The 26,393-nt window shown below is 43.5% G+C and overlaps 2 protein-coding genes across 6 annotated transcripts in view; both read left to right on the top strand.

Annotated features, from left to right (window-relative positions):
• Nucleotides 1-14,379, top strand: part of SLC39A14 (solute carrier family 39 member 14) — a 53,829-nt gene extending 39,450 nt beyond the window's left edge. For all 4 annotated transcript variants that reach the window (XM_070765981.1, XM_070765980.1, XM_070765979.1 and 1 more), the window contains 4 exons: nucleotides 2,830-3,012; nucleotides 4,416-4,623; nucleotides 5,959-6,143; nucleotides 7,021-14,379. In XM_070765981.1, the coding sequence (XP_070622082.1) occupies nucleotides 2,830-3,012; nucleotides 4,416-4,623; nucleotides 5,959-6,143; nucleotides 7,021-7,167 (723 nt within the window). In that variant the 3' untranslated portion in view covers nucleotides 7,168-14,379. The remainder of the gene's footprint in view (nucleotides 1-2,829; nucleotides 3,013-4,415; nucleotides 4,624-5,958; nucleotides 6,144-7,020) is intronic.
• A 3,866-nt stretch (nucleotides 14,380-18,245) lies between these two features.
• Nucleotides 18,246-26,393, top strand: part of PPP3CC (protein phosphatase 3 catalytic subunit gamma) — an 83,859-nt gene continuing 75,711 nt past the window's right edge. Inside the window, exon 1 of one of the 2 annotated variants that reach the window (XM_070765483.1) lies at nucleotides 18,246-18,713. In XM_070765483.1, coding sequence (XP_070621584.1) covers nucleotides 18,659-18,713 — 55 coding nt within the window. In that variant the 5' untranslated portion in view covers nucleotides 18,246-18,658. The remainder of the gene's footprint in view (nucleotides 18,714-26,393) is intronic. The other variant, XM_070765482.1, reaches the window with a different exon arrangement.

Below are 26,393 nucleotides of genomic sequence, written 5' to 3'. Positions count from 1 at the left end.
CATGCGTGGCTGTATCATTAACTCTTGTTCCGAATCCAAGGAGGAGCTAGATAATCGATCTCCTTCTGAGCTGTCTGCCACGCTCTCCTCCTCCCTGTCACTCATGTCTTCTTGGTCATAGGAGCCTTCATCATCAGATTCCACCGGGGGCAAAACAGGCCTGCAGCATGTGGATGTCTCCCCCACATCCACAGTCCTTGGGGCAGGAGCTGGGCCAGAGCTAACCACAACATACACTTTTCATGATTGCATGTTTTCAGATCTATTGCAGTGCTTCTCAAACCTGGCCACTTTTTAAATGTGTGGACTTCATCCCCCAGAATTCTCCAGCTAACCTGGTTAAATGATAGATTTGGGGAATTCTGGGAACTGAGGTCCACTCTGTCTTAAAGCTGCCGAGTTTGAGAAACATAGATCAAGTGTGCAGTCCACTGTTTTTCAGAGAAGTTATCTGTCCACACTTATTTTCTCAAAAAATGGTAATAAACATTCGAAGAAACCCGAAGTGCCTGCCTACCATTATTTTTCAGGGAAGTTTTTGGTCATTTAAATTTGTCATTATATTTTTGTTAACACCTTCAAAAACATTTCTGAAAGTTTAACCCCGCGAACGCAATACCAATCACAAGAGAAAAATAGTAAAAATACATCGAGAAATAATGGGCTTCCTTTTCCACTTTTAATATGGGATATATTTTGTGCACAGTATGAAATACATCCTGCCTGTTTTTTGGAATTCCCAGTTTTTCCCTTTTTGAAGTTTTCAGTTAGTTATAGTTATAGTTTATTAGATTTGTATGCCGCCCCTCTCCGAAGACTCGGGACGGCTCACAGCAGAGCAGTAATACAATACATTGCAAATCTAACAATAAACAATTAGATCCATTTAAAAGACATTAATAACATAATAAAACCCCTAGCTATGCAGTCACACACATTCAACCTAATCTATCATGCAGTAAAGCCAAAAATATAATAAAAAGGGGGAAAGATGGTAATTATCCCCACGCCTGGCGACAAAAGTGGGTCTTGAGCATTTTACGGAAGGTGAGGAGGTTGGGGGCTATTCGAATCTCTGGAGGGAGTTGATTCCACAAGGCCGGGGCCGCCACATAGAAGGCTCTTCCCCTGGGTCCCGCCAGCCGACATTGTTTGGTCGATGGGACCCGGAGAAGGCCCACTCTGTGGGACCTAATCGGTCGCTGGGATTTGTGCGGCAGGAGGCGGTCCCGGAGATATTCTGGTCCGATGCCAGTACTGATTACAGGCACAAATCAAAGGTAGGAAACAGCTGATGGGGGTAGATGTTGGAGGGAACAGTCAATAAAGAATGACAAAGAAAAATCATATCTGAGAGAATAACTGTTGCCTGTTCCAATATACACATAGGGTGAATATGATTGTGTACATGAACTTTTAGGAAGAAGTACAGTGGTACCTCCACCTAAGAACACCTCTACTTAAGAACTTTTCTGGATAAGAACCAGGTGTTCAAGATTTTTTTGCCTCTTCTTAAGAACCATTTTCTACTTAAGAACCCGAACCCGGAAAAGTTTCCCAGGAAATTTGAGAGCGGCACGAAGGCCCGGCCAGTTTCCTGCCATTCCCCCTGGGTTTCTGTCTCTGGCGCAGTGTACGGGAGGCAGCTTTGCGCCGGGTGTATTAGAGGCTCGTGCTCCTCCTCGCTGGCTCAGAGTCCCTCTTTTTTTTTTTTTAGGTTTAAAGTTTTGGATTTTTTTAAATTCCCCTCACCTTCTTCCTTCGGCAGCGACTGTCCTCCTCCTCTTCTTCCTCTTCCTCCTCCCACCCGAATTCCGAGCTTTTATTTCTTTCCTAATGGGTTTGCACGCATTCTTTGCTTTTACACTGATTCCTATGGGAAAAATACATAAAATACAGGAAATAGCATAAAGGCAGACTAGATGGGCCATGAGGTCTTTTTCTGCTGTCAATCTTCCATGCTTCTGTGTTTCTATGTGGTTTAAATATAAATTTCCAATGATGTTTGGATGGTCCTTCAAACCGCCGACATTTGTTTCGTATATTTAATGATCATTGAAATAATCATTCGGTTTAACACAGAAAAGCAGGACAAAAGTATTTCTTTATTTTTATTTATTTATTTATTTTGTCCAATACACAATGAGGGTTTTAGTGGATATATATATTTGGTTTTTTAGCTTTTCACGGGTACAGGTACCTGTACCTGTGAAAATCTACGAAAACAAATATCTTACCTCTACGGGGAGGATACCTTCTTGCTGACCACATCATATATATATATATATTGTTCTGAGTTCGGGTTTTGCCCCGTGTAATATTTTGAGTGTCTATGCGACGTTTCGGTGAAATCACATTCACCATCATCAGGCTGAAGTTATAAGCTTCGTGCTGCTGCAAATATTCTATGATTTCACCGAAACGTCGCATAGACACTCAAAATATTACACGGGGCAAAACCCGAACTCAGAACAATCTACATACATATACCCGTGAAAATCTACGAAAACACACACACATATATATCTATATACACATAGTAAAATACATGATGAAGGTTATAGAGGAGATACTCATAGTAAAATATATCTAAGAAAGAATAGAAAAGAAGGTATAGGACTAGAACATATCAATGAAAGAAGAGAAGAAGAGATATCGGAATAGAAGAAAGCTATAGGAGATATAGGAGAGCAATAGGACAGGAGACGGAAGGCACTCGAGTGCACTTGTACTCATCCCTTACTGACCTCTTAGGACTCAGGTAAGTGGTGGCTGTTGCATTGTATATACTTTTTTGTTGTTGTTGAAGTTGTCTCTGCATTTCTCCAGCACCTTCACGGACACAGCCATTACAGCAGTGAGTCCCTTCCTTCTAAGAAGGACCAGGAAGAAGGGGTGACTGAGAAACTGCAGAACGGAGACCTGGATCACATGATCCCCAATAAGAGCAGCGATTTGGAATGCAAGAATCCCTCTGCGGATCAGAAGGTTGTTAGCACCTTGTCTGTTCAGGTCAGTGAATAATTGCACTAGGATTGCCCGACTTTTGGGGATCTTTCGGGGCCAGTGAATCCTTCTCTCTCTCTCTCTCTGTCTCTCTCTCTCTCTGTCTCTCTCTGTCTCTCTCTCTCCCTCCCTCTCTCTCTCTCTGTCTCTCTCTCTCTCTGTCTCTCTCTCTGTCTCTCTCTCTGTCTCTCTCTGTCTCTCTCTCTCTCCCTCCCTCTCTCCCTCCCTCCCTCTCTCCCTCTCTCTCTCTCTCCCTCTCTCTCTCTCTGTCTCTCTCTCTCTCTGTCTCTCTCTCTGTCTCTGTCTCTCTCTGTCTCTCTCTCTCTCCCTCCCTCCCTCCCTCCCTCTCTCCCTCCCTCTCTCTCTCCCTCTCTCTCTCTCTCCCTCTCTCTCTCTGTCTCTCTCTCTCTCTGTCTCTCTCTGTCTCTCTCTCTCTCTCTCTCTCTCTCTTTGTGTCTCTGTCTCTCTCTGTTTCTCACAAGAACCTAAGAAGAGTCCTGCTGAATCAGGCCAAAGCCCATCGAGTCCAGCATTCTGTGTCCCACAGTGGCCCACCCATTGTCCATGGGGATCTTGAGCAGAAAGAGAAGGCAAAACCCTCCCTTTCCCTTGACCCTCCCTTTCCTTTCTTTTCCTTCCTTCCTTCTTCCCAACAGCACTTATATACCGCTTTACAACCCTCTCTAAAAGATTTACACAGGGCTGTAAAGCACTGTAAAGTGGAAGGAAGGGCCGTCCCCCAGCAACCCATTACTGTTGATGACGTTGCCTAGTTTGTTAATGAAACGTCTGCAAGAGAACCACGAAGCTCAGAGACCCGACAGTTCAATCCTAAATTGAAAATGCTCCCTATAGGATTGAGCCGAGGTGGCGCAGCAGGTAGAGTGCGGTACTGCAGGCCACTAAAGCTGACTGCTAGATCTGCAGGTCAGCAGTTCAAATCTCATCACCGGCTCAAGGTTGACTCAGCCTTCCATCCTTCCGTAAAATGAGGACCCGGATTGTGGGGGCAATAGGCTGGCTCTGTTTAAAAAAAGTGCTCTTGCTAACATGTTGTAAAGCCGCCCTGAGTCTAAGGAGAAGGGTGGCTTTTTTACAAAAAATGAATGAATGGATGGATGGATGGATGAGTGGATAGATAGATAGATGGAGGGAGGGAGGGAGGGATGGATAGATAGGGAGGGAGGGAGAGAGAGAGAGAGATAGGGAGGGAGGGAGGGAGGGAGAGAGAGAGAGAGAGATAGAGAGGGATGGATGGATGGATAGGGAGGGATAGATAGATAGATAGATAGATAGATAGATAGATAGATAGATAGATAGATAGATAGATAGATAGATAGTCGGTTCACCTGTCATGAGATGATAAAGGATTTTCAGCTTTCCTTAAAACTGTACTTCTTTTTCCCCAGGATCTCCAAGCATCTCAAAGCATGTGCTATTGGTTGAAAGGAGTGCGCTACTCAGACATTGGCACTCTGGCTTGGATGATAACCTTGAGTGACGGCCTTCACAATTTCATCGACGGGCTGGCTATTGGCGCCTCCTTCACCGTCTCAGTCTTCCAAGGCATCAGCACCTCGGTGGCCATTCTTTGTGAAGAGTTCCCGCATGAGCTAGGTGTGTGTGTGTGCCCACGGCTTCATTTCTGCTTCACAGCTGGAAATCATACATAGCAATTCCTTTCAGGGATGCGCTTAGTGGCATTCTTGTCAAGGAGCAATCAAAAGTAGGAACATCTGCCTTGGGAAGAAAAGTCCAATGGATTTGAGGGTTGTTAGCTTAGATTAAAAAATACCCACAAACAACAGGAAACAGGGCAGAGATTTCTAAAATTTCTACGCGTTATAATAATAATAATAATAATAATAATAATAATAATAATAATAATAATTGTTGTTGTTGTTTTGTTTTGTTGTTTTGTGTTATTGTTATTATATTATTGTTGTTGTTGTTTGGCAGGCCTCAGGGGAAGAGCCTTCTCTGTGGTGGCCCCAGCCCTCTGGAATCAACTCCCCCCAGAGATTAGAACAGCCCCCACCCTCCTTGTCTTTCACAAATTACTCAAGACCCACCTTTGTCGCCAGGCATGGGGGAGTTAGGATATTCCTTCCCCTAGGCCATTACAAGTTATGTATGGTATGTTTGTGTGTATGTTTGGCTTTTATAATAAGGGTTTTTAGTTGTTTTATTAAATTGGATTGTTACATGTTGTCTTTTATCATTGTTGTTAGCCCCCCTGAGTCTGCGGAGAGGGGCGGCATACAAATCCAATAAATAATAATAAATAATAATAATATTATTTATTAGACCTGTATGCCGCCCCTCTCCAAAAACTCGGGACGGCTCACAACAGTTTGAAAACAATGCAATACAAATCTAATGGTTAAAACTATAACTAAAACCCGCTGTCTTAAAAAAACAATCAGTACTGTACAGTCATAACCACACATAACTGTTAACGGTCAGAAAAGGGAATACATTAGCTGCCCCCATGCCTGGCAACAGAGATAGGTCTTCAGGGTCTTGCGGAAGGCAAGGAGGGTGGGGGCAGTTCAAATCTCCGGGGAGAGTTGATTCCAGAGGGCCGGGGCCACCACAGGGAAGGTAGAAAAGGTAGAAGACATTTTCCCATTGTACTGTCGTCGGTTTCTTCAGTGATATTAGCACTAGCATCAGCATTTAGAGTTGTATACCGCTTCACAGTGCTTTCCAGCCCTCTCTAAGCGGTTTATAGAGTCAGTATATATTGCCCCCAACAATCTGGGTCCTCATTTTGCCCATTTTGCTCATTTTGCCGGGACCCAGGGGAAGAGCCTTCTCTGTGGTGGCCCCAACCCTCTGGAACCAGCTCCCCCCATAGTATAAGGGCAGACTAGATGGACCAGGAAGTCTTTTTCTGCCGTCAATCTTCTATGTTTCTGTGTTCTTTAAATTTGTGGTTCATCTTTGCAGGCGACTTTGTCATTCTGCTGAATGCTGGCATGACCATCCAACAAGCCCTTTTCTTCAACTTCCTCTCGGCTTGCTGTTGCTACCTGGGCCTGGGCTTTGGGATATTGGCCGGCAGCCACTTCTCAGCCAACTGGATCTTCGCTCTAGCAGGCGGGATGTTTCTCTACATTGCATTGGCCGACATGGTAAGAGGCAGGGCAGGTAAAAAGTTTCCTTCTGAAAGGTTAGAGGCAAACTCCTGTAATTGGGTCCAAAGACAGGCTGCAAAAATGGTGGAAGGTCTTAAGCATAAAACGTATCAGGAAAGACTTAATGAACTCAATCTGTCTAGTCTGGAGGACAGAAGGAAAAGGGGGGACATGATCGAAACATTTAAATATGTTAAAAGGTTAAATAAGGTTCCGGAGGGAAGTGTTTTTAAGAGGAAAGCGAACACAAGAACAAGGGGGCACAATCTGAGGTTAGTTGGGGGAAAGATCAGAAGCAACGTGAGAAAATATCATTTTGCTGAAAGAGTAGTAGATGCTTGGAACAAACGTCCAGCAGACATTTATTTATTCATTCATTCATTCATTTATTTATTTTGTCCAATACATAATACACATTGAAGAGTATAGATATGTAATAATATAAGTAAAGAATAGAAGAAAAGATACAAAAGTACAGGTGAACATATTTGAAAGGAAGAAAAGATAAATGAGATAAGGAGAGACAATTGGACAGGGGACGGAAGGCACACTGGTCTACTTATGCACGCCCCTTACTGATCTCTAAGGAACCTGGAGAGGTCAATCGTGGATAGTTAAATCCACAGTCACTGAATGTAAACATGCCTGGGATAAACATATATCCATCCTAAGATAAAATACAGGAAATAGTTATAAGGACAGACTAGATGGACCAGGAGGTCTTTTTCTGCCGTCAATCTTCTATGTTTTTATATTGCCGCCCCCAAAAAAGTTTTGCATTTGCTGTAGAACGAAACAATGTGTGTGGACAGGGTGGAGGGGAGGGCAGGGAACCCACTCTAATTGATTATTTTTTTCCCCCTTGGTCTACAAGTTCCCAGAGATGAACGAAGTCAGCAAAGAAGACGAAAGGAGTGGAAGTGCTTTGATTGCGTTCGCGATACAGAACGCCGGGCTGCTCACCGGATTCGCCATCATGGTGCTGCTGACCATGTTCTCAGGACAAATCCAGATCGGGTAGCGGCATGCTGGGTCAGAAGACTGTAGATCTGTGGACTCTGCTGAGCGGAGTTTGTTTGGTCAAAGATTTCAGGAAGGGGCATGTTGACCCAAGCTGCTTCTTAGATTTCTTCTTCGACTGACCTGCATAGGCTGACAACTTTTCTCTCTAGCATTTAAATGACCGGGGAGACCGTTTCTTAAGGTAACAACACCATTCGTCTTTCCCTCCTACCCCTTTCTCTCTTTTTTTTTTAAAAAAAACCACATTTGGATGGAATCAGTGGAGGAAGGCTTCGAATTTTCCTGCTGTTGTGTAATTCTCGCTTCCTTCTGGGGAAGGAGTAGTGTGGTGCATATCCCTTTAAGGCTACAAAAATACCAATAAATTGATTAAGCAGGGTGCTTCTACCACCCCTCTTCCCCACCCCTCCACCCCAATCGCTAACATTTTCAATTTTAAACTCTGCATCAGTTTTGGGGCAGTTAATTGGTTGGTTGGAGTTACTCCGAGTTTAGAAAATTAAGTCGGCTGCACAGGGGTGGGAGAATTAAAAAAATTGCAGCAAATTACAGAAGTGTAACTCTTTTGGGGGAAATTGGCCTTAAACATGGAATGGAGTAGAAGACCTTTAAGGTCGCTTCTACTCTTCTCTGATACTGTGTTCTAAATCACATTTCTGTGCGAGAAAGGAAAAAGTGGTGGGTTTTTTGGTGGTCTTTGCACCATGTAAACATGAAAGAACATGTTTACAGTGTTCCCTCGATTTTCGCGGGGGATGCGTTCCGAGACCACCCGCGAAAGTCGAATTTCCGCGAAGTAGAGATGCGGAAGTAAATATACTATTTTTGCCTATGAACAGTATCCCAAGCCTTCCCTTAACACTTTAAACCCCTAAATTACAATTTCCCATTCCCTTAGCAACCATTTAGATTATTACTCACCATGTTTATTTATTAAAGTTTATTAAAAAAATGTTTTTTAAAGGCAGACAAAAGTTTGGCGATGACATATGACGTCATTGGGTGGGAAAAACCATGGTATAGGGGAAAAAAACGCAAAGTATTTTTTAATTAATATTTTTGAAAAACCGTGGTATAGACATTCCGCAAAGTTTGAACCTGCGAAAATCGAGGGAACACTGTATATTGAAAACTTATATCAATGGATGAAGAGGGCTCTAGTCTATGTAGGGCAGTGTTTCCCAACCTTGGCTACTTGAAGATATCTGGACTTCAACTCCCAGAATTCCCCAGCCAGCATTCGCTGGCTGGGGAATTCTGGGAGTTGAAGTCCAAATATCTTCAAGTTGCCAAGGTTGGGAAACATTGATGTAGGGGACAATTTGACTTGAAATTCCTTTATTCAAATGGCATCGTTATATATAAGCTATTTAGGGACTTCCTAACTGGAAGACACGTCTTGAAGTCCTTCTAGTGCCCGCTTCCCTTCTTGTTTTCAAAAGCGGTCTCTTTTTCAGCCCTTCCTTCCTTTAACATCTTTTTTAAAATTTCCTTCAAAAGATTCACACGCAGGCTGGCTCGCCCAGCTGCTACTTTGCAAGTCGAATTTGTGTAGGATAAATCTGGCCAGTGTGGAGCCTATTTATATCTGGAAAGAAGTGATGTATGAAGTGAGTTGCATTGCATCCTCTGGCTGGTGTGAAGGTCTTGGGAATTGTTTATGGAAATGAAGCCTAGAATTTTTGCGAGAATTTGCTGGAGAGATTTATTGCAGGATTAAATTTCCCAGAGTCACTAGGTGAACTGATGTATTATCATATTGATAAGATCGAGCCTGTCAGCTTAAGTATGTAGCACATTATTCACATCACACACCCTCTTTGAACATTTAAACACGGTTATGCTTCTACCAGCAAAAGGAAACTCGGTTCTTCTCAGTCCAGCTAGGAAAATACCCTTTTAAGCCAAACTTTGCAACATCTCTATGTAGCTGAATAATTCTGTTCTATATTATGGATAAATTGTACAGTGAAGAAACATCAAATGGGTGTGGAAGTAGCAAAACCCAAAGACATTTGTTTTATTTATCCTTTGCAATTAGAGTGGGATCCACCAAGGCATCCTCTTGCATAATCAGATTTGATCTGTTCAAAAGCTCTCAGCGGTCTGCGTCTCTTCCTTCTCTCTCCTAGATTGTATGAAAGCCCTTATGGTTGCATCAGCCTGGGCTGCCCATCTGCCTAATGTGAATTAGATGATTCTCTCTTCAACAAAGTGTAACTGAAAAAAAAGTGTATACCATGTTTTCCCGAAAATAAGATGTTGCCTGAAAATAAGCCCTCCTCTGAAAATAAACCCTTCCCCACAATAGGCCCTCCCCCAAAATAAACCCTTCTCCAAATATAAGCCCTACTCTGAAAATAAATCCTTTCCCCAAACTAAGTCCTCCTCCAAAAAATAAACCCTTTCCCCAAAATAAACCTTCCCTGAAAATAAATCCTTCCCCAAAAATAAGCCCTCTCTGAAAATCCTTCCCCCAAAATAAGTCTTTCCCGAAAATAAATCCTTCCCCCAAAATAAGTCCTCCCTGAAAATAAATCCTTCTTCAAAAATAAATCCTTCCCCGAAAATAAGCCCTCCCTGAATATAAATCCTTCCCCCCCCCAAATAAGCCCTCTTCTGAAAATAAAGCCTTCCCCACAATAGGCCCTCCCCCCAAAATAAGCCCTTCCCCAAATATAAGCCCTACTCTGAAAATAAACCCCCCAAAATAAGTCCTCCTCCAAAAAATAAACCCTTTCCCCAAAATAAACCGTCCCTGAAAATAAATCCTTCCCCAAAAATAAGCCCTCTCTGAAAATCCTTCCCCCAAAATAAGTCTTCCCCAAAAATGAATCCTTCCCCCAAAATAAGCCCTCCCTGAAAATAAATCCTTCTTCAAAAATAAATCCTTCCCCGAAAATAAACCCTCCCTGAATATAAATCCTTTCCCCCCAAATAAGCCCTCCTCTGAAAATAAATCCTTCCCGAAAAAATAAGCCCTCCCCGAAAATAAATACCCCCAAAATAAGCCCTCCCTGAAAATATTTAACCACATGCACAGCCAGTGTAACTTGACATTGGCAGCTGTGATTGAGTTCACTGTGTAAGATCAAGCTGTCTTTTTTTTTCTCATTGGTTCAAGATAAGGACCAAGAGGAAAACTGTCCTGGGAAATCAAATTTATACCTTCTAAGCCTACTGAAAATTCAGCTGGTGGTTCTCACCGTCTTTATGTTGCTTCTTAAGGGCCGTGCATAGAAATGCCGTGCATGTAATTTTAAATTGTGCACAAAGAAGAGATGGGAGAGACCCATTGGAGCAACGGTGGAGGGCAAAAAGCGAACTTGTTTGCAGATCACCAACTCACCCATATCACTCGCTCACCACTTTGTTAAAAAAAACTACATTATGCCACCACGAATAACTGGAGGGGTGTTTTGATAGTGTTGGGGAGGGCAAAAACAGCTTCTCCTGCCCCCCGGGGGCCCTCTGGAGGCCGGAAGTGGCCTGTTTCCCAACTTCTGGTGGGTCCAGTAGGCTCGTATTTTGCCCTCCCCAGGCTCCAAAGGTGTAAACACGCCCTCCTCCCCCCGAGGCTCTCTAGAAGCCAAAAATGCCCTCCCATAGCCTCCACGTGAGCTAAAAATCAGTTGGCCGGCACATACATGCACGTTGGAGCCGAGCTAGGGCAATGGTTCGTGTGCCAGCAGCTATGGCCCTGCGTGCCACCTGTGGCACTTAGGTTCACTATCACTGGGCTAGGTTAAGCAGAAACGGCCACGTTTACTACTCCGCGTGACCCATTTTGAAATGGTGTAGGATCTCGTGCTTGGGTGTTTTGGGGGGTTGGACTAGATGATCTCCAAGGTCCCTTCCAACTCTGTCAATCTGTTAATCAAATCTTCACCGTTACCTGGAACCAAGTCCACGTTGTTGAGAGGCACATGTTTCACTTTGTTCAATAATTACATTTTCTCCCTTTTGTCATATGTTCCTATAAGATAAGCATCTTATCTATATTCTGGTAAGAGACATATTGCACCTCTGGTTAACGGGATGCACTGGTTCCCAGTTCTTCCAGTTCAAGGTGCTGGTGTTGACCTCTCTAAGTGGCATGGGGACCACCTCTTCTCAATTACATCTGTCTGTCCCACCAGGTGTAGCTCAGAAGGGGTTTACAGGTTCCGTTGTCTTGGGAACAGTGCATTTAGCAGGCCCCAGGCCAGGGGCAACTTTAGGGCCTGGGGTCTTCAACTCCCAGAATTCCCTTGAAGTCCTGAGGTCTTAAAGTGGCCAAGGTTGGAGAGCTCTACCCTAATTGGTGAATCTTTTCTGCTGTGGTGCACACATTGTGGCATCTTATCTACCTTGGCATGAGGCTGGCTCCATATTTCTGAGCTTCCAATGTTCCAATGTTCTCTCAAGGTTGTCAGGAGGCCTGGAGAGCCTAGGAAACAGGGGTCTTCAACCTTGGCAACTTTAAGACTTGTGGACTTCAACTTCCAGAATTCCTCAGCCAGCACGTGCTAGGTGAGGAATTCTGGGAGTTGAAGTCCACAAGTCTTAAAGTTGCCAAGGTGGGAGACCCCTGATCTATGAGATGACTTCATTATTACAGTGGTACCTCTACTTAGGAACTTAATTTGTTCTGTGACCAGGTTCTTAAGTAGAAAAATTTGTAAGAAGAAACAATTTTTCCCATGGGAATCAAATAATGCGTGCGATTGGGGAGACCACAGGGAGGGTGGAGGCCCTGTTTCCTCCCAGGAGATTCCTAGAGAGGCCCCATGGAGGCTTCTCCCCGCCTTTTTCCGGCCCTGTTTCCTTCCAGGAGATTCCTAGAGAGGCCCCACAGAGGCTTCTCCCCGCCTTTTCCAGTATTGTTTCCCCCCAGGAGATTCCTAGAGAGGCCCCACGGAGGCTCCTCCCTGCCTTTTCCGGTTACAGTTTCGGAGGCTCGGGTTTGTAAGTGGAAAATGGTTCTTGAGAAGAGGCAAAAAAAATCTTGAACATCCGGTTCTTATTTAGAAAAGTTTGCAAGTAGAGGCGTTCTTAGGTAGAGGTACCACTGTATTAATATCCCTTCACCTAATACTTCTTTTCTTAGCTTTGTTGTTAGAATGTTTAATGATGATACTTGTTTTAGGTGTTTCGTTTTGTTGTATATCTCCCAGAATCACTTGTTTGGTGACACGAGCAGCTATATAAATGAACAAATAAATAACAGCCTGGGTAGAAAAAGCTTTTAAAACATCATAACTGGGACCCAATTAGCCTGAGCTGGAGATCCCTATTTTTGCTCTACTAATGGTGTTACTTTAGCTAGTTTTGTCCTCTGCATGTTACTAATATATCAAAATGATTCTTCTTTGCTCCTAAAAAGGACAAAACTGAACACTCTAGTCTTGCACAGTGAGATTCTGCTTTTCAATTGAAAGTAGATTGATGTGATGTGGTTCTTTGCAGCATCGCTTCCTAACTTCTGCGTAGGAATTAGCGGCCTTGAATGCATCCGTCTTCCCAGAATTGTCAGGAAAAAGCGAACCTTTGGCCAAGGGGAAGGCTACTGCAGCTGCTCTAAATTCTGACATAGCCAGATCAATGTCTACACGCCGAAATTATTTGAAGACAAAATCCAGTATTTAAAGAAATTTCCATTAACATGTATTAGAGGTACACAATTTCCTGTTCTAAATAGTATCTAGCTCAGGGGTCTCAAACTCGATTTCATTGAGGGCCCCATCCAGGTTGTGCTTGACTTTGGGAAGCCTGGGATGGGTGTGGCCAAGTGGCCAGGTGAATGACCCAGGAGGAGCTTGTGGTAGCCTGAGCGCTCGGCCAGTGAAAATGGGCTCCCAAGTTCCATTTTGGCTGCAACAGCCTCCTGCAACCCTCTGCCAGCAAAAACTCAACTTGGGAGCTACTGGTGGCTCTCCCAAGCTCCGTTTTCAGCTGCAGTGGACTCCTGCAACCCTCTGCCAGCAAAAACTGAGCTCGAGAGGGTTGCATGCAGCCTTCCCGAGCTCTGTTTTCACCAACAGAGGTCCAGCGGGCCAGTCCTTCACTGTTTCCAAGTCAGCCCCATGGGCCAGATCTAAGCACCTCTGAGCCAAATCCAGCTCCTAGGCCAGTGATGGCGAACCTTTTTATCCTTGGGTGCCAAAAGAGTGTGGGCGTGTGCTATTGAACATGCGTGAGTGCCCACACCCATAATTCAATGCCTGGGGAGGGTGAAAACAGCTTCCCTCACCCCCCCGGAGGCGCTCTGGAGGCCAGAAATGGCCTCCTTTCCCAACTTCTGCATGCAACCCTCTCGAGCTCAGTTCTTGCTGGCAGAGGGTTGCAGGAGTCCACTGCAGCTGAAAACAGAGTTTGGGAGAGCCACCAGTAGCTCCCAAGTTGAGTTTTTGCTGGCAGAGTGTTGCAAGAGGCTGTTTCTCCCTCCCCAGGCTCCAAAGGCTTCCCTGGAGCTGGGGAGGGTAAAACGCCCTCTCCCATCCCCCCGGATGCTCTCTGGAAGCCAAAAATACCCTCCCAGAGCCTCCGTGCGAGCCAAAAATAATCTGGCCGGCACACACATGCACATTGGAGCTGAGCTAGGGCAACAGCTTGCGTGCCAGCAGATATGGCTCTGCATGCCACCTGTGGCACCCATGCCATAGGTTCGCCATCATTGCCCTAGACCTTGAGTTTGATGCCCCTGATCTACCTATTTAATACAACTGCTTAAATAGTTTATGAGAGTTTCCTTTTGGTGTGGAGCTAAGCTCACTCAGAGACAATGGAGCATCCGTTTAGTCTGACAGTCCAGATGGTGATCTGACAACGGTATCCAAGCGCTGTGTGGCAGGCTGGAGTCGCAAGTAGGTCTACTGAGCTCAGTGGGCAAAGCTTGTAGACCTCCCATTTATTAAAGACTCAGAGGAGGCCGGGGGCTACTTGGTGGGCCACTGCAATATGGACATTCGTAAGGATGTGCAGAGAAGGTATTATTTCTCTGGTTTGTGCCAGAAAGCTTAGTCCCGTGAGAGAGAGAGAGAGAAGGCAAAACTGACCAATTGCGAGCAATACTGATTTGAGTTTTAATTTTTGACTCTTAGAAAACGGGGACCTTCCCCCTATCTCAGTATTTAAATAACTCAGGTGTTGTAAGAAAACTTGTCAAAACAAAGAATATAAATTATGTCCTGTGACTTGTTTGTAAAAAAATAAACTTCTATAATGACAACTGGATTGTGGGGTTTTTTTGCTTTTAGCATGAACCCGGAAAGCAACATACTTCATGTTTGACCCCTTTTTAAAAAGGTTTTATTAGAAAGGTAAGAGATGCTGTAGTGATGATGATGATGTTTCTCCATCTTTTGGAAGAAGATCTTGACATCTTGGGAAGGATGTCAAGACTTACACATGAATTGCCACATTTATTTGTTTCTGTAATTGGATTTGTATGCCGCCCCTCTCCGAAGACTCGTGGCAGCTCACAACATACATAAAGAGACAATAGTAAAATCAATCCAATTAATATATAAAAACAATACATAAAAATCTACTTTAAAATCCCAGGCATGTTTAAATTCAGTTACTGTGGATTTACCAACCACGTCTGCTGGAAGTTTGTTCCAAGGATCTACTACTCTTTCAGTAAAATAATATTTTCTCACACTGCTTTTGATTTTTCCCCCCAACTAACTTAAGTAGAAAAGTTTGTATGTAGAAGCAATTTTTCCCATAGGAATCAATGTAAAAGCAAAGAATGCGTGCAAACCCCTTAGGAAAGAAATGAAAGCTCGGAATTTGGGTGGGTGGGAGGAGGAGGAACAAGAGGACGAGGACAGCCGCTGCCGAGGGAAGAAGGGGAGGGGAATCAAAAAAATCCAAAACTTTAAGGCTTAAAAAAAAAGAAGAGGGACACTGAAGTGGTGAGGAGGAACATGTGCCTCCCCTACACCTGGCGTGAAGCTGCCTCCCATATACTGCACCAGAGAGAGAAACCCAGGGGGAATGGCAGGAAACTGGCCAGGCCTTCGTGCCGCTCTCAAATTTCCTGGGAAATTTTTCCACACTCAGGTTCTTAAGTAGAAAATGGTTCTTAAGAAGAGGCAAAAAAATCTTGACCACCCAGTTCTTATCCAGAAAAGGTCTTAAGCAGAGGTGTTCTTAGGTAGAGGTACCACTGTAGTGGAGGTTTAATTACCGTATCTATTTCTTAGTCCAACATTGACTTTTCAACTTTAGATGCAGTTTTACTTTTACAACAGAAGATGGCAGCCATGTGTATTGTTTAAAACTTGTGTATTTTTTTTTAAGATATCGGTTATCATTTGTACTCCTCTCAAAAAATGAATCAACCCGAATAAAATATTGCACACTTCAATGCCAGTGGGTTTAGTTTTTTTTTTTAATTTTCCCTCACTGAACTTTATGGCCTTTAAAATTATACGAAAGTAATGTGACTGGGGAGACCACAAAACAATTTGCAAAACCTTTCGGGAAGTCTTCATCAGGAAAAATGGAGAAAAATCCAGCAAGCTCGTGAGAAGTAGGGGACTTGTTTTATGCCACTTGATACAGGGTTGGGTTATATGACTCAAGGTAGTGAATGTATCGAAAGATGCTTTCCTCCTCTCTTCAATTATATACTAGGCTGTTTTGTGTAATCACCCCCACTTTCTGAATCTAAAGAAAGATCAGAAAAATTTTGCATATGCATCACTTACATCTGGAACTCTGAACCCTCTTTCAAAAAATGCAGCATCCAGCTGTAAAAGGATAACTCACTCATATCCTAAGCAATGAATTAATGGAATAAGGTGCTGATTTGCTGGCTTTATACAATATAGTAATTCACAAACAGTAGTTAATAGATAATAATGGCTGCCTTTTTCCAATATACACCTATGCTACATTTCAGCATGATATGCAACCAGTCTATATTTTCTGGGTTTGAGACTTTTAAAGCAGCATTTCCATATATATATATATGGAAGTATATAAGTATATAGATATGTGGGGGGGGGGTATATATGGTGTGTGGGTATACAGTCCTAAAATAAACTTTGCTTCCCACAGCATATGACATGACAATCAACTTGACAGGTTCTTAGTTTTCTGTACACATACAATGCATTCAATATGCCTACTATAAATTTTCCCCAAAACATTTCGCTTCTTGTAAAATAAAAGTAGATAGCATTCCTTAAATTTGAATGAGAAAGAAAAAAAATCTGATTTGAAGCAGATGTGTGTGGTTTCTACACCTAATTTTTAAAAAACGTTTGTCAAGCCAATAGTCTGCCAAAGTGATTAGCACAGCAAAGTCTAAAACTGTTCAGTTCTAGGTTAAAAAATGATAATAAATCAAAATGATAACCCACAAGAGGACGGAAAAGGTTAAGAAGTGGCCGCTTCCATTTTCATCCTTGTAACCAGGGGCAACCTTACTTTCTACACAGAAAGCATGAAGGAAATTAGAAAGGTTAAGGAGATTGCATCAGAAATAATATCAGAAGCTAGAATTAGAATTCTTTATTGGCCAAATGCGATTTTTTTTTGTCTTACATTGTTTTTTGCACTGTTTCTATTTGTTGTACGCTGCCCAGAGTCCGCAAGGAGTTGGGTAGCTTATACATTTAATAAATTAAATTAAATTTTAGACACACAAGGAATTTGTCTCCAGGGCATAAGCTCAGTGTACATACAATGATGATACCTCATTATCATTGCAAAAATATATTCATCATAAAACATTAGATAAAACATTTAGTGACAGTCATAAATACTAAAGAAGCAATCAACATAAATCACACTAAGATACTAAATAAATAGTGCAACAGAATATGGGAGGAGGTTTTAAAATATTTCTAACAGGACTACCAGATCCTGTAACAACTTTGCTCCCTATCTATGTGATCCATACGCCAGAACTAGATTGTGTTGTTTCACTGTATCATATGTCGATATATGCATAAATTTGTATTTTGTCATGTTTCTGTAGTGTATATTGGAGTTGGTGAGCCTTTGAGAGCTGTATGCAACACATTCAAAAGGACAGTGAAGTTACTCTTCTGTAAATCGTTAAGATACAAGCAACAAAGTTATAGTCTTTATAACATTATAGACAACTATAAAGTTATAGATAACTATAGTATATGGATGATAAAGAATAGAATTCTTATAAGCCAAGTGATTGGGCACACAAGGAATTTGTCTTTGGTGCATATGCTCTCAGTGTACATAAAAGAAAAGATACATTCACCAAGAACAGAATACAATAGAAACAAAATTGAATAAGTAGAAAGCAAATAGAATAGAATTCTTTATTGGTCAAGTGTGATTGGTCACAGAGGAATTTATCTTTGGTGCATATGCTCTTAGTGTACATAAACGATACATTTTCCAAGAATAAAAGAGAATAGAAAGAAAACAGAACAGAACAGAATGGAATATAATTATTTACTGACCAAGTGTGAATGGACACGCAAGAAATTTATCTTTGATGCAGATGCTCTCAGTGTACATAAAAGAAAAGATACATTTGCCAAGAAAAGAATAGAAAAAATGGAATAGAAAGCAAATATAATAGAATTCTCTATTGTCCAAGTGTGATTGGACACACAAGGAATTTATCTTTGGTGCAGATGCTCTCAGGGGGTAGGGAGGGAACCAGACTGGCGGGAAAACGCCCCCCCCCCCCCCCCCGAGGCGCTTCAGTCCCGTGGAGCAGGGCAAGGCAGCCTCGAGGCCGCAAGGGAAGGAGGAAGGCGAAGGAAAAGCGCTCCTTCTTATCGCGGCCTTCTTTCTTCTTAGAGCCGGCCCGGATCTGGCACTACCTGCCCGTCTCCTAGCAACCCTCCTTCCACTTCATCCCCGGCCCGCCCCCCCATCAAAATGGCGGCGGGGAAAGAGGAGACGGGGAACCCCCATTGCCCGCAGATGGAGCACGTGACCAAAGGGGAAGGGAACGCGAGGGGCGGTCGACGCCTGGGGCTCGTGTTTTCCACGGCACGCGTAGGCGTGACGAGGGGGGCACCAATCGGAAAGCGTGGGCCGGCCTCGTAAGGCGGGGCTGAAGCCACCTCCGCCGGGCGCCTGCGCCAAGACGAAAGTGGGGAGGTGGGTGACAGTGGGCGGAGACCGTGTCAACCGGGTAAAGGTGGGAAGTGCGCCTGCGCCCTGGAAGCTCGGAGACGGCGGCCTTGACAGCTTGTGTGCCGTAGAAAGCGGGGTGGAGGAGCCAGGAGGAAGAAGGGGAGGAAGGGGGGCCAAGAAGAAGCGCGGAACGACGCCGGCGCAGGCGCGGTAGCGGCCAGGCGCGGGTGGGTGGGGGGGCTCGGGTGGAGAGAGTCGCCGTCGCCGCCCGGGCTGCGTGAGAGGATTTCCCCCGCCCGGTGGTTGCGCCTCCTTCGCGGTCGTCACCATCCCCGCCGCCCGGGCCTGCTGGGCCCCTGCCGCCGTTGGTCCCGCGGGGGAGGCAGGGAAGTCCCCGGAGCCGCCGGGAGAGCGGGATCATGTCCGGCCGCGGCCAGAGCACCAAGCTGTCCACGACGGAGCGCCTCGTGAAAGGTGAGGAGAAGCCGCGGGGCCTCCCCCGGCAGCCTGCTTGGCCTTCCCTCGGGGTCGGGAGGGGTGGGTGGGAAGGAGGTGAGGGGAAGGGATGATGGGCTGTGGGATGCGGCCCTCCAGCAGGGAGGGGGATGATGGGCTCTGGGATTCGGTCCTCTGCCCCCCCTCCAGCAGGCATGGGGATGATGGGCTGTGGGATGCAGCCCTCCAGCAGGGAGGGGGATGATGGGCTCTGGGATTCGGCCCTCTGCCCCCCCTCCAGCAGGGATGGGGATGATGGGCTCTGGCCCACCAGCAGGGAGGGGGATGATGAGCTGTGGGATCCGGCCCTCCGCCCCCCCTCCAGCAGGGATGGGGATAATGGGCTGTGGGATGCAGCCCTCCAGCAGGGAGGGGGATGATGGGCTCTGGAATTCGGCCCTCTGCCCCCCCCCCAGCAGGGAGGGGGATGATGGGCTCTGGCCCACCACAAGGGAGGGGGATGATGGGCTCTGGGATCTGGCCCTCCGTCCCCCCTCCAGCAGCGATGGGGATGATGGGCTCTGGAATCCAGCCATGCAGAATCAGGGGGCCTCTGGCTTTGGAGGGGGTGGGCGGGCTCCTCTCTTCCCCTGCGGAGGGATGGGGGGGCATCTGCAGAAGCCCTGAAAGCCTGCAGCTGTGGGGGTGGGGGGTGGGAGGGAGGGAAAGCTCTTTCTGGCCTTTTTTTCCCCCTCGGAGGGAAGGATGCTTGCTCCCCCCCCTGTGGGAAACCATCCTTTCCCCCTCCAAGAAGGTGTGGGGGAAGAAAGTGGCTGGGGATTTTGGGTGGGTGAGTGCGGGTGGGGTGGAAGATGCTGCTCCACACACTCACACACACATACACACACCCTGCAAGAAAGGAAGGATGTAGAAGTGCAAGGCAGAGGCCAGGCCTGCCCAGTGTCCCTCACCCCCAGCCCAGCGGATTAAAAGGCTTTCTTGAGCAGGCTGAGATTCTGGGGCTTTGCGAAGGGCGGAAGGAGGGAGGGGGCTTTCCAGAGGCCTGCCCACTTGGTGGAAGCCCTTTTCCATGGGCTTTCTGGGGGTGGCGCACAGGGGATGGGAGGCTACCTTGCAGAAGCACCTGTAATTCAAGTAGTCCTCGGATTATGGCTGCAATTGAACCTTTCTGTTGCTAATGTTATGCACCGGAGACAAATTCCTTGTCTAACGACACTTGTTCTTTTTCCTTATTCTATTCTGTTCTGTTCTATTCCTTCTCTTCTTCCTTATTCTGTTCCTCATTTTATTCTATTCTATTCTTTAATCTATTTACTTTATTCCTTATTCTACTCTATTCCTCCTCTTCTCTCCTTCCTTATTCTATTCTTTATTCTATTCTATTCCTCTTCTCTCTCCTCCTCTTCTTTCTTATTCTGTTCCTTATTCTATTCTATTCCTTCTCTTCTTCCTTATGTTCCTTATTTTGTTCTATTCGTTATTCTATTATATTCCTTCTCTTCTCTTCCTTATTCTATTCCTCCTCTTCTCTCCTCTTCTTCCTTATTCTATTCCTTCTGTTCTTCCTTATTCTGTTCCTTATTCTATTCCTTCTCTTCTTCCTTATGTTCCTTATTTTGTTCTATTCGTTATTCTATTCTATTCCTTTTCTTCTCTTCCTTATTCTATTCCTCCTCTTCTCTCCTCTTCTTCCTTATTCTATTCCTTCTGTTCTTCCTTATTCTGTTCCTTATTTTCTTCTGTTCTATTCCTTCTTCTATTCTCTTCATTCCCTCTTCTCTTCATTTTCTTCTCTCCTGTCCTATACTATCCTATTCTAAAGGCGATTCAACTAGTTGTGCCTCATTTAGGACTTTTCTTGCTGGGGTGGTTGGGGGAATCATTGCAGCTGTTCCTAAAATGGTTCTGATACAAATCTCGCTTCCCCTGTCGACTTGCTCGTCAGGAGGTCACCAAAGAGGATCATGTGACCACAGAGACACAGCTGTCGTAAATTTGAGTTAGTTGTTAAGAGTTTGAATTTTGATCAACTGAGCATGGGGAGCGGGGATGTAAGTCACTTTTTTTTCAATCCTGTTGTAACTTTGAACCATCACTAAAGGAAAACAGTTGTAAATCAAGGACTGCCTGTAGAAATTCTTGGCTGCATAGCTAGAGGTATAACAAGCAGGAAGAGGGAGATTGTGATCCCCTTATATAGAGCGCTGGTGAGACCACATTTGGAATACTGTGTTCAGTTCTGGAGACCTCACCTACAAAAAGATATTGACAAAATTGAATGGGTCCAAAGACGGGCTACAAGAATGGTGGAAGGTCTTAAGTATAAAAGGTATCAGGAAAGACTTAACGAACTCAATCTGTATAGTCTGGAGGACAGAAGGGAAAGGGGGGACATGATCGAAACATTTAAATATGTTAAAGGGTTAAATAAGGTCCAGGAGGGAAGTGTTTTTAATAGGAAAGTGAACACAAGAACAAGGGGACACAATCTGAAGTTAGTTGGGGGAAAGATCAAAAGCAACGTGAGGAAATATTATTTCACTGAAAGAGTAGTAGATCCTTGGAACAAACTTCCAGCAGACGTGGTTGGTAAATCCACAGTAACTGAATTTAAACATGCCTGGGATAAACATAGATCCATTGTAAGATAAAATACAGAAATAGTATAAGGGCAGACAAGATGGACCATGAGGTCTTTTTCTGCCGTCAGTCTTCTATGTTTCTATGACAGAAGTCGCTTGGAATGGCAGGTCCCTTGGAGCTGTTCGGAGATTGTATGCAAAGGTTGCCTTTAGGAAGTCAGTTAATCATCTATTGATACCTGGTGAATTGGATTTTTTTTTTTCAATTAAAAAAAAGCGGTATAGGATGCATGAGTTTTGAAAAGGAAGAAAGATTAGAATAGAATAGAATAAGAGAGTTAGAAGGGACCTTGGAGGTCTGCTAGACCAGGGGTAGGCAAAGTTGGCTCTTCTATGGCATGTACTCCCTTAATATCTAATACCTTATTTGCTGCAGTATATCATGCTTGTTACTGGTGAATGGACAATTATATATATGTTTGTTGTTGTTGTTATTGGTTTATTCCATCAAATATCTTGGATGGCACTTAGGAAATAGGCACATTGGCAAAATGTCCATCTGCCAATTGCAAAGGGCCACAGTGCTTGGAGTCTGCGGAGAGGGGCGGCATACAAATCTAAATAAACATAAACATAAACATATATATTATGCCAATACAGTGTAACATCCTAGGTTTTGGGGGGAAATTTGTATGTGTACGAAAGCCACACCAGTTAAAGAACTGAAGGCTGCGACTTCACATACAGTAGTCGTCAACAGATCACAAAGACCTTATGAAACTTTTAAGATCCAAAGAGGGATCATGTTCATTACATGCCTGATATAACAGTGGGAGAATCCCTGAGTCCTTCAGGATTGGGCGGCCTAGAAGTCGAATTAAATAAATAAATAAATAATAAATAAATAAATAAAAGGAGAAATTCTGGTTCACTGATGTTGCTGCGTTCCAGGCGATGATAGAATTCAGGAAAAACAAGTGGGGAAAAAATACAGAAATATTGGGATTTACAGATTGAAGTTGAACATTTATTAAAAACCATTCAAGATTGGAGCCCTTGGAGCAGTACCTAAAGCAGGGGTGTCAAACCCAAGACCCCGGGGCTGGATCCGGCCCACGGGTGTATAGATCCAGCCTGCAGGGCAGCCTTGGAAGCAATGAAGGACTGGTTTGCTGTACCTTTGCCAGTGAAAACGGAGCTCGGGAGGGCCTTGTTGCCCTCCCAGGCCCTGTTTTCGGCTGGGATGACCTCCTGCAGGCCTCTGCCAGGGAAAACTGAGCTCGAGGGGCGAGCATTCACAGCCCTACCCTCAGGCGCTGTTTTCACTGGCAGAAGGCTAGCAGAACAAACTCAAAACAAAATAAAAGGAGAAATGTTTCCTCTTTTGCATTGAATATCCAAATACAGTGGTACCTGTACTTACAAATTTAATTCGTTCCATGACCAGGTTCTTAAGTAGAAATGTTTGTAAGAAGAAGGAATTTTTCACATAGGAATCAATGTAAAAGCATTGTATGCGATTGGGGAAACCATAGGGAGGATGGAGGCCCTGTTTCCTTCCAGGAGATTCCTAGAGAGCCCCACAGAGGCTTCTCCCTGCCTTTTCTGGCCCTGTTTCCTCCCAGGAGATTCCTAGAGAGGCCCCACGGAGGCTTCTCCCCACCTTTTCTGGCCTGTTTTCTCCCAGGGGATTCCTAGAGAGGCCCCATGGAGGCTTCTCCCCGCCTTTTTCCGGCCCTGTTTCCTTCCAGGAGATTCCTAGAGAGCCCCACAGAGGCTTCTCCCTGCCTTTTCTGGCCCTGTTTCCTCCCAGGAGATTCCTAGAGAGGCCCCACGGAGGCTTCTCCCCACCTTTTCTGCCCTGTTTCCTCCCAGGAGATTCCTAGAGAGGCCCCATGGAGGCTTCTCCTCACCTTTTCTGGCCCTGTTTCCTCCCAGGAGATTCCTAGAGAGGTTCCACGGAGGATTCTCCCGGCCTTTTCCGGTTACAATTTCGGAGGCTCGGGTTTGTAAGTGGAACATGGTTCTTGAGAAGAGGCAAAAAAATCTTGAACACCCGGTTCTTATCTAGAAACGTTCGACACAAAAATATGTAACCCTTCCCTGGTGCAGAGCTGAAGGGATTGGATACTGTAGCCTAGAGGATAATACTCTGCCTTACAAGGCAAAGGTTGCAGGTTCAAGTCCCAGTGGGTATGGCTAGCTGATGAGGCCAAAATAAGGTCGAAATAGATCTATCCTAGTCTCCCTTAATTTTCAAATTCAGCAAAAAAACGTGACATATGTATATGCGACGTTTCGGTGAAATCACAGCCTGATGATGGTGAATGTGATTTCACCGAAACGTCGCATAGACACTCAAAATATTACACGGGGCAAAACCCGAACTCAGAACAATCTACATATACTGTATATGTATATGTATATGTGTGACAAATTGGTTATTTCATTTTATTTTGTTGCAGGTGTTCCTAGACGTGCCAAATTATCTTGTAAGAGCTGTTCTCGGGTTTTTTATGTTATCCTACAATATTTCCAATCGGAACAGTTAACATTGTATTGTGTGCTTTGTAGCTTTATGTGGATATGTCTTCAGGATCGTATTTTGAAAGTATTCCGCTGTTGTCATATTGTGTTGCACTGTAATTTGCTTTTACCATGCTTTGTTAAGTGGTCTCCAGCGGCTGGATTTACACATTGTGCTAAATCAAATCATAATTTATAATAATAATTGGATTGCAATATGATCTGAGCCAATGGTAAACAAACATTATGATTCAGTTTGATTATGTGAACTTATTACTGGTTCCATGGCCTTGAGATTTTCTGAAGTCACAGAAGACACCCAAATACACACACACATTCTCCCATTACTCTAATTAAAACATTTAAATTAAAACAGTTTTGTTTCTCTTTTGGATTTCTTTTCATCAATATGTGCTGATTTGGAGAATTCTGCATTCTGTTTTTAGTATTGAATTATTATTATATGCTGTTTTATTATTGCTGTTAGCCGCCCATAGTCTCCGGAGAGGGGTGGCATACAAATCCAATCAATCAATCAATAAATAAATAAATATCGAAACATTTAAATATGTTAAAGGGTTAAATAAGGTTCAGGAGGGAAGTGTTTTTAGTAGGAAAGTGAACACACGAACAAGGGGACACAATCTGAAGTTAGTTGGGGGAAAGATCAAAAGCAACGTGAGAAAATATTATTTCACTGAAAGAGTAGTAGATCCTTGGAACAAACTTCCAGCAGACGTGGTTGGTAAATCCACAGTAACTGAATTTAAACATGCCTGGGATAAACATATATCCATTGTAAGATAAAATACAGAAATAGTATAAGGGCAGACTAGATGGACCATGAGGTCTTTTTCTGCCGTCAGTCTTCTATGTTTCTATGTTTCAAATAAATAAATAAATAAATAAATAATTGAATAAATAAATAAATAAATAAATAATATATAGTAGTAGTAGTAGTAACAACAACAACAACAGAGTAATAGTTATTATAGGTTAATAATTTTCTTAATGCTATTAATGCTCAAAGAAGACGGAGAAATACTGGCTTTGAACTTGCTGTTTATTTGTTTTAATTGTGTAGGGAAAGATAGCTAAAAACATAATTAAAAAACTGAATCATTTAGTGTATAAAGTATGTTTGGTTCAATGCAATGCATTTATATACTCAGCCAGTTGTAGTTTATTCAATTAACCATTGTTAAGCAAGTTATACCTTAGTAATATGCGAAGTAATATATGAAGTTTATGGAATTTGTATAACATTACAGCGGATAATACTGTGCTGGAGTACTTATTGCTATGTTTATTGTTTTTGGACGGGTTTACATGCAAAGATTTGAGCTTCAATATATCCACTACAGTGGAGTGATCCATTTATCAGGAAGCACTAATTAACTTCAAAAAAACATTTATTGGGTGATTTTAGGCAGTCCCACACTTGCCACCAAATCAACTTTTGAAAATTCACAAGGAGTTTGTGGGAAAGGTACCTTATTCTTTGCTCCAGATTGTTCAAAAAAGAAGAAGAAAACAAAATTCCTAAATTATTAAATATATTATTTCAATGAATATTTATAATTCATAGATTTTTTTATTTACATAGTTTATATTATTAAATACTTAAACATGTATTAGTTCAATATGTCTGTTACACCGAGGTGTCTGGAAACATTATAACTTTTAATTGTGTTATTTATAATCTTTATTGAAGCTGCTCATTCACATCCATCCAGTATTCCTAGAATCCATCATTCATGCCAACCATTGCATTTACTTTCTGAGAATAAGCAGTAATTTGTTTTGTTGGCATCATTTTTTAAAGCAATGAATTACCTTAAAGAGCATCTTGGCAACTCTTAAACAGTATTGTTTACATATGCCTACATGGCAATGGACCAGAATACCTCCGGAACCACCTTCTACTGCACGAATCCCAGCGGCCGATAAGGTCCCACAGAGTTGGCCTTCTCCAGGCCCCGTCGACCAAACAATGCCGTTTGGCAGGCCCCAGGGGAAGAGCCTTCTCTGTGGCAGCCCCGGCCCTCTGGAACCAACTCCCCCTGGAGATTAGAACGGCCCCCACCCTCCTTGTCTTTCGCAAGTTACTCAAGACTCACCTGTATCGCCAGGCATGGGGGAACTAAGACATCTCCCCCAGACTTTTTATATTTCATGTTTGGTATGTATGTGCTGTATGGTTTTTAATTGTTGGGGGTTTTATATGTTTTTTATTATTAGATTTGTCCTATTATTACACTGTTTCTTATTACTGTTGTGAGCCGCCCCGAGTCTTCGGAGAGGGGCGGCATACAAATCTAATAAATAATAATAATAATTATTATTATTATTATTATTATTATTATTATTATATCATTCATATAATTCTTATAAATTTGGCCCTAAAATATGTGGCATTCCAAATATTAGCTAGAAGGCAGTATTTTGATGTTATCTGTATGTAGCAGGGGAAAAAATGAGGAACAGATCAGACTTGTAAAGTTGAATATAGTTATAGTTATAGTTTATTAGATTTGTATGCCGCCCCTCTCATAAGATTGTAATATAATTCTAACATGAGTGCAGAAAG

The sequence above is a fragment of the Erythrolamprus reginae genome, chromosome 12 (genome assembly GCF_031021105.1).
Source record: "Erythrolamprus reginae isolate rEryReg1 chromosome 12, rEryReg1.hap1, whole genome shotgun sequence".
Classification (NCBI taxonomy): Eukaryota; Metazoa; Chordata; class Lepidosauria; order Squamata; family Dipsadidae; genus Erythrolamprus; species Erythrolamprus reginae.
The sequence above is the reverse complement of the archived record's forward strand: the minus strand, read 5'-3'. Positions and strand labels throughout refer to the sequence as shown.